We start from the raw sequence: 12,365 nt of genomic DNA, 5'->3' as shown, positions 1-12,365 counted from the left end.
GATTCATGGGGTCGCAGAGTCGGACATGACTGAGCGACTGATCTGATCTGATCTGATGACTAAAATTGAGATTATGAACAGATACATTATTCCCCCCCTCCAAAGTTTTCCATGTACACCTGAATAATCCCTCTCATCCCTCACCAGTTCTTATTCCACCTTCTCCAGGAAACTGAGGATCTACTTTCTGTCACAATTAATTAGTCACCGTATTTTAATACAGTATACTAACGCATATATATGGAATTTAGAAAGATGGTAACGATAACCCTGTATACGAGACAGCAAAAGAGACACTGATGTATAGAACAGTCTTATGGACTCTGTGGGAGAGGGAGAGGGTGGGAAGATTTGGGAGAATGGCATTGAAACATGTGAAATGTCATGTATGAAACGAGATGCCAGTCCAGGTTCAGTGCACGATGCTGGATGCTTGGGGCTGGTGCGCTGGGACGGCCCAGGGGGATGGTATGGGGAGGGGGAGGGAGGAGGGTTCAGGATGGGGAGCACGTGTATACCTGAAATTTTTTTTAATTTTAAAAATAAAAAAAAAATAAATATAAAATAAAATTTAAAAATAAATAAATAAATAAATAAATAGACTCAAACAACATGTACTCTTTTTCCCCTACCTGTTATTGCTCAGCATTATTTTAATATTCATTTGTACTTCAGAATGTATCAGTAGTCCTTTTCCTTTTTTTGTTGAATAAGCAATCCATTATACAGATGTGCTAAGTTTACCCATTCATAATTGATGGACATTTGGGTTTGCCTCCAACATTGGCTCTTACAAATGAAACTACTATGAACATTCTCCTACAAGTCTTGTACCTTCTCTTTGGTAAATTTCTAGGAGTGGAATGGTTGGGTAGTATGGGAAGTATGTATTCAACTGTTTTTAAGAAACTGCCCACCTGTCTTACAAAGTTGTCGTTGGTCAGTTGCTAAGTCATATCCGTTTCTGCAGCACTGTGGACTGCAGCTCGCCAGGCTTCCCTGTCCTTCACTGTCTTCTGGAGTTTGCTCAAACTCATGTCCGTTGAGTCAGTGATGCCATGCAACCATCTCATCCTCTGTCACCCTATTCTCCTCATGCCCTCAAGTCTTCCCCAGCATCAAGGTCTTTTCCAATGAGTGGCTCTTCACATCAGGTGGCCAAAATATTAGAACTTCGGCATCAGAACTTCCAGTGAACATTCAGGGTTGATTTCCTTTAGGATTGACTAGTTTGATCTCCTTGCTATCCAAGGGACCTCTCAAGAATCTTCTGTAGCACCACAGTTCAATTCTTTGGCATTCAACCTTCGTTATGGTCCAACTCTCACATCCGTACATGACTACTGGAAAAACCATAGCTTTGACCATAGTCTTACAAAATTGTACTATTTTATATTCGCACCAGCAATGTGTGAGTGCTCACACATACTTACGCTTGATCTTTTTTATTTTAGCATTCCAGTAGGTATGTAGTGGTCTCATTGTGGTTTTAATTGGTGTTTCTCTAATAACTATTGATGAACATCTTTTCATGTGGTTATTTGCCTTCTGTATATCTTATGTGAGGATGTGTCTATTTAGATCTCTCACTCTTTTGGGTTGTTTTATTATTAATGAGTTTTGAGAGTTTTAAATTTTAATCTGACTACAAGTTCCTCATCAGATGTTTGTTTTTACAAATACTTCCTAGTCTGTGACTTTTTTTTTTTTTTTCATTTTTAGGTGTCTTTCAAGTCCCAGTGTATCAAGTTGTTTCTTTGTGATTCATGCTTTTTATGTCCTAAAAGCATTTAGCATTACCCAAAGTTATGGTTTTATTCCAGTGTTTCATTCTAGAAGTTTTATAGTTTTTTTGTTATATTTATAAGTATGATACATTGTGAGTTAATTTATTTGGTGCAAGAGTTGAATTTTGCTCATTTCCATGTGAACGTCCAGTTATTTCAACACCATTTCCTGAGGAGGCTGTTTTTTCCCCTCTGTTGACCTGACTTTTTTTTTTTTTTTTTTAGATTAAAAAAGCAATTTTTCAAATTGAGATCTAATTGACACATAATTTTATGTTAGTTTCAGGTGTATAAAATAATGATTTGGTATTTCTATACATTGCAAAACAATCACCACAATAAATCTAGTTAATATCCTTCACCACACAAAATTGCACATTTTTTTCCCTAATGTTGAGAATTTTTAAGATCTTGTGGTTTTAGTAAAAAAAAAATCCATTGACTGTATATGTGAGAGTCTTATTTTTGGGCTTTCTGTCTTGCTCTGTTGATCTTTGTGTCTTTCCTTTTGCCATTACACTATCTTTCTTAGAATTTCTTTATAGTAAATATTGAAATTAGATAATGTGAGTCCTGGAAATTCCCTTGGTAGTCCGGTGGCTAGGAAGGACCCCATGCTTTCACTGCCAAGGGCACAGGCTCAATCGCTGGTCAGGGAACTAAGATATCACATGCCGCACATTACGGCCAAAATGATAATAATAATAATGTTACTCCTTCATTTTTGTTGTTCTTTTTCAAAATGTTTTTGCCTATTCTAGTTCCTTTGCTTTTCTCTTTACGTTTTAGAATCAGCCTATCTCTTTCTATCCCTAGACAAAAGCATGCTGAGGTTTTGATTAGGATTTTTGAGTATTATTGCTTAGGATCAATTTGGGAGAAATTAACATAACAATAGTTAGTCTTCTTTCCATGAGTATGATATCCCTCTCCACTATATTTAGGTCTTTGAATTCTCTCATCAGTGTTTGGCAGCTTTCAGCCTACAGCCTTCATACATATGTTGTTAGTTTTATCGCTAAGTATTTCACATTTTGTGCTGCCATTGTGAATACTGCTTTAAATTTTTTTCAGTTTCCAACAAGAGAAACAAAATTCCTAAAGAAAGAAGCCAAGCCTTAGCTCCAGAAAGGGAAGCCGAGTATATAGGGCTGCTCCAGTGCTCTGGTTAAGTGGGACAGAAGCCCTGTACTTGCTGCTCTCTCCCTGCCTTGTCTCAAGGCTTGGTTCATCTTCCCCCTCACAGTGCTCCTTGATTGAAGTGGGCCTTTTCTTGAGTTGGTGTGCCAGTCAGTCCTAATCAGCCACTCTTTTCCAGTGTTTATAATAAGTTCCTTTATGAAAAAATTTAATAGCTTTTGATATTGGTTTTTCTCCCCAAAGATTTAATATATATTCTCATCTTATTATCTGATATCTGTGTAAGCATATTCCATGGAATTGACAAAACCTAGGCCATTATCATCAGAGTTGTTACCTCTGCAATATAAAACAGCCCTCAGTGTTTTGGAGCTTTCTAGGGTGACAGTATCTATTAGGAAGATAATGCGGGAGCGTAACTTTATAAGCCAGGTGGATTTTTTGTTTTTTGATTCATTAATGTTTTCCCTCTTTTTTTTTCTTCATCAGACTTTATTACAGCTACCACCTGCTATGGTAGAAGAAAGTGAGGAAGTTCAAAGTCAGGAAACAGAATTGGAAACAGAAGAAGAGGCCATGTCTGCTCAAGCTGACATTGTACCTGATGAAGCAACAGATGCCAGCTCCAGTCAGGAAACCTCAGCCTCTGAGACTGAAACCACCCCCAACCAGACAGGAGCCAGCTCCAGTCCAGAGGCTATCCCTGCTGAGTCTGAGATCACTGGGACAGGACCGGTAACTGTACCATCAGAGAATAACACCCCTCATGATGTCACATCCACTCCCAGAGAAACCGAGTAGCCAAGCTGTAGCCCTTCTTAGAGAGAACATTTCATTAACAAAGTCATAGGTAAAGTTACTTCTTGTATTTTATATATGCTTCTGCCATTATAATGGCACTAATTAATATTCAGTCCTTATTTTTGTTAGCTGATTGTCAGTGTTTGTCGTCTTGGATATATTAAAAAAGAATGTATGTGTATGAACAACTCCAATTTTATTTGTTCAATCAGAAGAATAAATAACCATTCCTTTGCTATTTTGATCATTAACTATGTCTGTAATCATACCGACATTAGAAGAATTTTGTATGGAATAATAGTTCACATTTTTAGTGAACTTCTCTAAAAAAAAGGATAAAATGTACTGGAATTAACCATAAATGACCTTAATTAAGCAAGTGTCCAAATTGGGGAGGAAATCATTTCTTCTATCATAGTGTGAGATGATCAGGTCATGTGTCTTTCTGTCCTTCATTTCTTTGCTGTCTTCCTTGATGGAAAGGCATTAACACCACAGGATATAGATTACTCCAGTCCATCGAAGAGGACATGCATTTCCTTCCCCCAGACCTCAGAGTGTGTTAGAGTCACCTAGAATGTCTATTTATTCTTGAGGCTGCTCCAGAACTAATGAATCAGAGTCTCAGGGTTAGAGCCCAGGAGCCTGCATTTTTATGTTTATAGGTGCTACACCATTAACATTTGAATTGCTGACTGAATGGCATTGGATTAGTCTGGTGAAGACTGAGCCAAAATTCGTCATTCAGCTAAACAAGAAGAATCTGGCAAATCCATCTGGGCAGGAGCAAAGGTCCAGGGTCCAGGCAGTGAAAATCAGTGAACTTATTTAATTCCTGTATTCATGATGGATTTCTCCCAACACAGAGGTTCTAAGTTTTCTGTCTTGTTTAGTTCTCCTGATAGATAGCCAACTACAAGGAGACCTCAAGGTAAAATGTGCTTCAGATTTGGGAAAGCAACTGTACTAGGACCTTGCTACTCAAGTGTGGTTTGCAAATCAGCAGCATCAGTGTTGCGCTGAAATTTGTTAGAAATGCAAAAGTTTGGGCTGTAGCCCAGGTCTACTAAATCTCAGTCCACATTACCACAAAGTCCCTTGGTGATTCATCTGCACTTTGTAGTTTGAGAAGCACTGTACTGAGATTACTGTGCTGTCCTCACATGAGCCAGAGGTAGAACAGTGATTCTGTGATGATAGAATTTACAGTGAGTGTGACTTATGTTTTCTGACAATGAACCTCTACTTACAAGGTCCCTGGGCATGGTGACCAGAGAAGAGATGAATATGTATATGTGGGGAGGGTGAGATTGCCCACTGGCTCTCTTCCCGCTTTCCACATCTGCTGGAGTGGCTAAGGGGCACATTTCCCCAAAGTTCTCCTCCAGTGCATCTACCTTGAGGCCTGACCATGTCCAACAAAGTTTTGAAGAATTAAGCAAGAATTAGCACAGTGCCAGTGAAATGCTTCTCTGGTCTTAACATTTCGAAGGAATGATGAATTTGTCAGGACATTAAACCCAGAAAGTCAAGTCCCTGATATTTTTGAGTAACTAGTGTTTACTTAACTTTACCAGTCTATGGTGGGTGTCATTTAGACTCTCATCTTGATGCTTCCCGCAGCATCAACAATTGTGTAAAGATTGGATGGGGAGGGGGAAATGAAGTGATAGGATAATGAGGAGAGTGAAATGCCAAGGAAACTAAACTCAGAAACCCACCTCTGTTTGTTAGCAGAGCCAGGATGGCACCAAACGGTCTGTTACGTAATTTCTCTGGGTATAAGCATTTGAAACCAGGTGTTGTGGGCCTCGCCTAGTGTGAGGACTACTCTCAGAATTATTTTCATTTGTGAATATATAGTATCAGGCTAAGCAAGAGGGAAAGCAGCTTTACCGTATTACTGTCTTTCCTAGAAAAGATTGATTTTTCCCTCTAGCCTTTAGAGGATATGAATCATGGTACCTGAAACCAAAATAAGCAAACTGTTGTGCTGTCTTTCCTTAAATAAATCATTTCCCTAAGACTGTATATCACTCTGTCTAACTTGGTGACTGAACTTTTTTGTCAGCCACCTGATTTTTATCACTAACAAGAAAATTTTAACTGGAAGGTAAATAATTTCTTTGCCTTCATCAAATTAAGAAAGGGATAATGAAAGTGGGACTTGAATTATTTTAAATTGTTTATTCACTAGAAAGGCCAGTGAATTGCAGTTGACTATAAAATTGTGTAATTTTTAAAGGAACTTAAGAGAGCTTTTCTTATTTTAAATAATGAGGAAACTGAATCAGAGGTTCTTAACCAGGGTCACAACTGTGGGAGACTGGGGTAGAATCCAGTTTATAGACTAGGGCAGTTTTTGCTTTTTTTTTTAAGTCAACCACACTTGAGCACTTGCTTCATAAATGTAAAAATTTTCTATTTAACTTGGAGTTACTACAGACACAGGTATTCTCGCCAGGTGACCATTTCAGATTAATGTTCCCATTGCTCTGCATCCTGTTTTTCGTATTTGAATATGTCATGATTTTGGAGTTTATTTTTAAAAGCAAACCAAAAAGACACATGCCAAGAGAAATAGCATGAAATGAAGCAATTCAAGTATTTAGACTTTTTCCCACAAAATGCTGAGTTAAGAAAGTTCGTTACCAGCAGTTGAGAATAAATAGCTGTATTGATTTGGGCAAGTGAGTGGAAAGATCTAAATATTATCAGTTCCCTTGAAGTTAGTGTGATGATAAAAGATATTTTGTTAGATACCGAGAGAAATAGTACAGATGGACCGTTTGTGCTCCTATAAAAAATGAAGTTTTTTATGATCAGGAGACAACATGATATTGTAAAACAGACTTTGGATTCATCCAGTCCTGACTTAAATTTTACTTCATTTGCTCATCAGTATTTGGTTTGACCTTGACAAGTATTATAACCTCTCTAAGTCCCAGTTTTGTTATCTACAAAATGGGGGAAAGATCTGTTTGTTTGTTACTAGGGTAATTCTTACGAAAATATCCGCCACCTGGCTGCTCAGTAAATACCAGTACCCACCCCACCCCACCCCACCCCCGCCCTCCATTTTCCTCCAAATCTTTTATTACCAAATAATTCTCTGACTCGAGCACCTAGCTATGCCCCGACCCAGGGAGCATGGAGGACGATGAAGAAGGCCAAACGTGGCGGCAGTTGACATTTGAGATCAAGGGTCAAATTTACTGATTCAGAACCTTGAAATCAGCCCATAACAACATTGAGGAAGGTCTCTGCTGAAATTAAAATATCTGGCAGATGAAGACGCTAGGTATCATTGTGCTTGGGATGTACTGATAACATCAGTTCTGTATCCTGTATCACCCACCTCAAGATCATCTATATTATTGCACTTATCTAGCTTGAATATGCTTTTTCCTTTTCATCTTGCAGTCACTCATATAGTGTTTTAGAGATGTTTCTTCAATTAAAATAAGATTAAACAGATTGGAAAAAAAAAAAAAAAAACAACCTTTTTGCACACGCCAGAAAAGCTCTTAAAAACAGGCAGTGCTTTGCTTCCTGTGAAAAATGCTTGGCTGTTAGCCTTTGTAATTATGAAGCAGTCATGTTAATAGATGTTTAAGAATGATAACAACTGGAGCTGTACTGAGCCAGTAATGGAAATGAGCATGTGAGACTGTTTTTTCTTTATCCATTGCTACTCTTCAGTGCCCAAGAAAGGGTTCTAATTCAGAAGTATCCAAAAGCTTTGGACATTCTTGTCTTCCTTCATAGAGACAAACCCCAGCTCAGCCTTCTGGAGCATGACTCAGAATGCAGCACAGTTGCTGTGCAGACTGACAGCTTTATTGCTGGCTCTGCCTTTTTGTTTCCATTTAACATCACTGCCTACTTAAACTTTTGCACTTACATATAAAGATGGCTGATCCCAGTATTTCTCAACATATGTTACAAAAACCATTCATCTGAAAGAATACTTGGAAAAAAACACGTTCCATGGTCAAATAAGTTTGAGGAACATAATTAATTATTATTCCCCATTTGTAGACTAATAGTGCATTGTTAGTTAATGAAAGGTTATTTACTGCTGGAAAAAAATCAAGTTAACTTTATTTAATCTAGCATTTCTCAAACTTATTTGACATTGGAACTCTTTCTTTTTCTTCTTTAAATTAAGACATTCCAGGGAACTGGTTCTGAGGTTTGATATTTTTACATTAGCAAATGAACTTTGATTCCCCCTTAGAAAATTAGGGGGGTAAGAATATACAAGCCCCAAATATGCTGCTTTGGCAAAAGGAATATTTTGAGCTGAAGGCAGTTGAGAAGACGCAGATACAGGAAGTTTTCTCAGTCCTTTTGCTTCTGCCTGAAAGCAGGGCATGAATTTCCCTTTGTAAAGATGTCCCCTCTCTCCTGAACTAGGAAGAAAACACCCCTTATTACTACACACAGAGATGATGCTGAAATGAGTCTGCATAAACCTTACTAAAATAACTCACCCTTATCTTCCATTAATTTCCCCATATATTTACTTTCCCACAATTTACAACCCCTAAAAACTCAAACTCCTTTTTTTGCCTTATTTACTTTTCCATAATTTATTATCTTTTGTTAAAATAGTATATAAGCTTAGAAGCCTAATAGTCTGGGTGGAATTTTTACTTCTTTTCTGTGCAACTCCATGGAAGTAAAGTTAAAAAACATCAATTAAATTTATATGCCGTTTCTCCTATCAATTTGTCTTTTATCAACTTAATTCATAGGCCCCAGTTATAGACCTAAGAAGGCAGAGGAAAAGTTTTCTCTCCCCTACAAAAATAAGACTTTAATACATTGTTTTTCCACAAGTAACCAGAGGCTCAAGTAACAGCAGAAGAATCTAGAGGTGAAGTGATTTGTACAAAATGTCATAGTGTAATTTGTTGAGTGTCATGTGGTATTAATAGCAACATCCTGAAAATGCAAATGAGTAAAAATTAGATCAGTGTACCATGACATTTGTTCATGTGAGCCTTCGAAGAAAAGGTCACTGAGCATTTTCTGTTTACATTTTAATTTTAGGCTCCAAGATTTCACACCAACTTTTTCTCATTTTTTTTACTCTGCAGTAAAAGAACAGTCTATGTATTTCCAATGTGTGTTGTTTTCTCAGTTCTCTAAATGTGTGTTTTCTTTAAAAGTTTGTTTCAAAAAGGGAGAGGATTTAACATGGGTAACGGGGGTGCACCAGAAATAATAGAAGAAAATTTAGACAAATATAAAACATGAAAAAAATTTCCTTTCAGAAAAATGTAAGAGAGAAGACCCCAAAACTTACCTTGCATCAGACATGTTGAATTCTCTCTTAGTTGATCTCCAGAGATGACTGCCCACTTCTCTCTTTCTCTCCATCTTTGACTTAACTTGGTACATTCACCTGAGACCTCATCTCACAGTAAATCTAAGGGCAAGAACTTCAATGGTAGCTGTTTCTCCTTGGGAGATGCCTGGTTTAATATGAATAGCTATTTTGAGAAACTGATTTTATCAACCTGTTTTTTAAAAAAGTCAAGAGTTCCTGATAGAAGGTGGTCATATAAAATATTATCTTTTTCTTCTCCAGGCATTCATTCACTTTGAGGGGAGTTTTCTTCTGGCTTTTAGTTCAGCTGTTCACGATGAACGTGGTTCTGTATGACTGTGTTTCTATCACCCCTCTGCTTCTAGCAGCACTTCCCAGTGCCGGTTTCTTCTAACCCCAGACTTCCCCAGGAACAGTAGTGGAACAATAGACGAGGTTAATTTACATTTTACTTTGCTGGTTGACTACTTGTCACAGAAGTAAATTAAGTTATACATAATAAACTGTTGGAAGATATCTTTGAAACGGTCTAATTCTTAACTATTCCTAGACTGAGTCTCTCCTGTGTGACAGGCAACAATGCCATAGTTCATAGAGGAGAAGCACCGAGGCATTGGCTGGTTTGCCTCAGACACGATGGTTAGTTTAACTGGGATGAGAACCACCATCTGATAAGCAGGCAGATCCCTCACCTCACAGATGAGTAAGGCACACCTACCAAAGAGTTCCTCTCGCGGGAATTCCCTGGTGGTCCAGGGGGTAAGACTCCACATTTTCACTGCCACGGTCCCAGAGTTCAATGCCGGGTCAGGGAGCTGAGATCCCACAAGCTGTGCAGTGTGGCCAGAAAAAAAAAAAAAAAAGAATTCCTCCCAGGCTTAGAATACCAAAGAGAAGACTAGGTTGCCAGAATCAGGATAGAGAATAAGAGGTCTATAAAAAAAGATGCACTTTGATGTTTACAGTGTTTATACTTAAGGGTGAAAGCCAAATTAATATTTCTTTTGGATTGAAAAGAGTATGAGAAACATATCATGTGAAGGGACTGTAGTAAGTAATGTTTAATTGTCAAAATGCTAGTTGATTATCCTAAAGCTATTTTTTATTTTTAAGCAAAGCCAAAAGAGGTTAAATAGCAATTTTGAAAGACTGTAGTAAATGATAAGGGAAAAGCTAGAATGTACCAAGACCTGCACTTTGAATTACTATTATAGGCATACCTCAGAGATACTCTGTTTGTGTTCCAGACCACTACAATAAATTGAATATTACAATAAAATGAGTCACAATATTTCAGCTCCCTAGTACATATAAAAGTTGTTTACACTAAAATGTAGTCTATTAAGTATGCTAAATAGCATTATGTCTAAAAAGATGTACACACCTTCGTTTAATATTACAAAAAAAATCTCTAACCATCATCTTAACATTTATCGAGTCATAATCTTTTTGTAGTAATAACATGCAGGATCACAGATCACCATAATAAATATAACAATAATGAAAACAGTATGAAGTATTATAACAATTACTAAAATGTAGCACAGAGACACAAAGTGAGCAAATGCTGTTGGAGAAGTGACACTAATGGATGCCAGGTTGCCACAAACCTTCAATTGTTAAAAAGTAGGATCCATAAAAAAGTAGTATCTTCAGTGCACTGTTCTATAGCCTTTGTCACAAATCAAATAATTGTGTATGTGTGGGTCTGTTTCTGAAATAGTTTCATTGGTCTATTTTTCTTTTCTGGTGCCAGCATTTCACTGGTTTAATTACTGCAGCTCTATATTAAATCTTGACGTCTGGTTGTGTATTCTCCCTTAGCTATATTCTTCAAGATATTGGCCACTCTTTGGTTATCTGTTTTATAGATAGTATATATATTTATGTCGATTCCAGTCTCCCAATTGAAAATCCATAAAAGAAGGGATATATATATATGGCTGATTCACTTAGCTGTACAGCAGAAAGTAACACAACTTTGTAAAGCAATAATACACCAATAAAAAAAATTTTTTTAGGCTATTGACCACTCTTAATCTCTGTATACACTTTAGAATCATCTTGTCAATTCTATTAAAAAAAAAAAAAACTTGCTTGAATTTTTATTGGGATTGCATTGATTTTATAGACCAATTTGGAGGAAAGCTGACATCTTTATCATCTAGGAATGAGTCATCTCTTTCCGTTTACTTAAGCCTTCTTTAATCTCAGTAATGTTTTGTAAGTTTTCTAGATTAAGGTTCTGGCCATCTTTTGTTAAATTTATTTATATTTGATTTTTTATACTATAAATGGTGCTTTAAAATCTATGTTTAATCATTATGTTTTGTCATTGTTTGTTACTGGTATATAGAAATACAGTTTATTTCTTGTGTGATATGTAACAATCTTGCTGAATTCACTTATTTCTTATAGTTTGTAGATTATTTTGAATTATCTACATATATAATCAAGTCGCCTATATAAATAATGGTAGTTTTATTTCTTCTTCAATCATTGTACTTATTTCCCTTTTAATCTCTGTGCCTTATTGACCTATTGAAGACTTCCAGTACACTGTTAAATGGAGGCAATCAAAGTGAGTATCTGTGTCTCCTCCCAGTCTTAGAAACAAAGCTTTCAGTATTTAACCATTAAGTATAGTGTTTGCCATAGGTCTTTGTAACACCCAGATTTTAAGAGTTTCCTTCTATCCCTAGTTTGTCAAGTGTTTTTCTTTTTAACATGAATAGATGTTGAAATCTCACAAATACTTTGTTGAAATCTCACAAATACTTTTTCTGTATCCATCAACATGATTATATGCTTTTTCTCCTTTATTGGATTAATGTGGTGAATTGCACTGGTTTATTTTTCTATTGATTTTTTTTTTCTTCAGGTCATGGGCCAAAATTATTCTTCAGGTGCCTAATAACTTTAGTTGAAAACTAGAAATTACAAGTGCTATGTGTTTTAATGTTTAGATTTTATTGTCTTCCTGTAAAGACTGTTGAAGTCTGTTTTAGCAGGCAGTTAATTGTGGGTATTAGGTTGATTTTTGTGTTTTTTGTTTTGGTTTGGTTTTGGGGGGTGGGGCACAATACATGTCCTGCAGGATCTTAGTTACTTGACTAAGGATCGAACCCTCACCCCCAGCAGTAGAAGTGTGGAGTCTTAGCCACTGGTCCATCAGGAAGGTCCCTAGGTTGATCTTTTTTGTATTTGTTTTTAAACTTTGTTACGCAAGTATAGTAGGGCTTCCCTGATGGCTCAAACGGTAAAGAATCTGCCTGCAATGCAGAAGACTCATGTATGAT

At 36.8% G+C, this 12,365-nt stretch overlaps 1 protein-coding gene across 1 annotated transcript in view; it reads left to right on the top strand.

Moving 5' to 3' along the window:
- AQR (aquarius intron-binding spliceosomal factor) overlaps positions 1-12,030 on the top strand; it is a 90,061-nt gene extending 78,031 nt beyond the window's left edge. The window contains exon 35 of the mRNA XM_061430691.1: positions 3,417-12,030. Within this exon, the coding sequence (XP_061286675.1) occupies positions 3,417-3,728 (312 nt within the window). The 3' untranslated portion in view covers positions 3,729-12,030. The remainder of the gene's footprint in view (positions 1-3,416) is intronic.
- Positions 12,031-12,365: the final 335 nt, after the last annotated feature.

The sequence above is a fragment of the Bos javanicus genome, chromosome 10 (genome assembly GCF_032452875.1).
Source record: "Bos javanicus breed banteng chromosome 10, ARS-OSU_banteng_1.0, whole genome shotgun sequence".
In the NCBI taxonomy this organism is placed as follows: Eukaryota; Metazoa; Chordata; class Mammalia; order Artiodactyla; family Bovidae; genus Bos; species Bos javanicus.
Note: the sequence above shows the minus strand (reverse complement) of the source record. Positions and strands in the feature narration are given on the sequence as shown.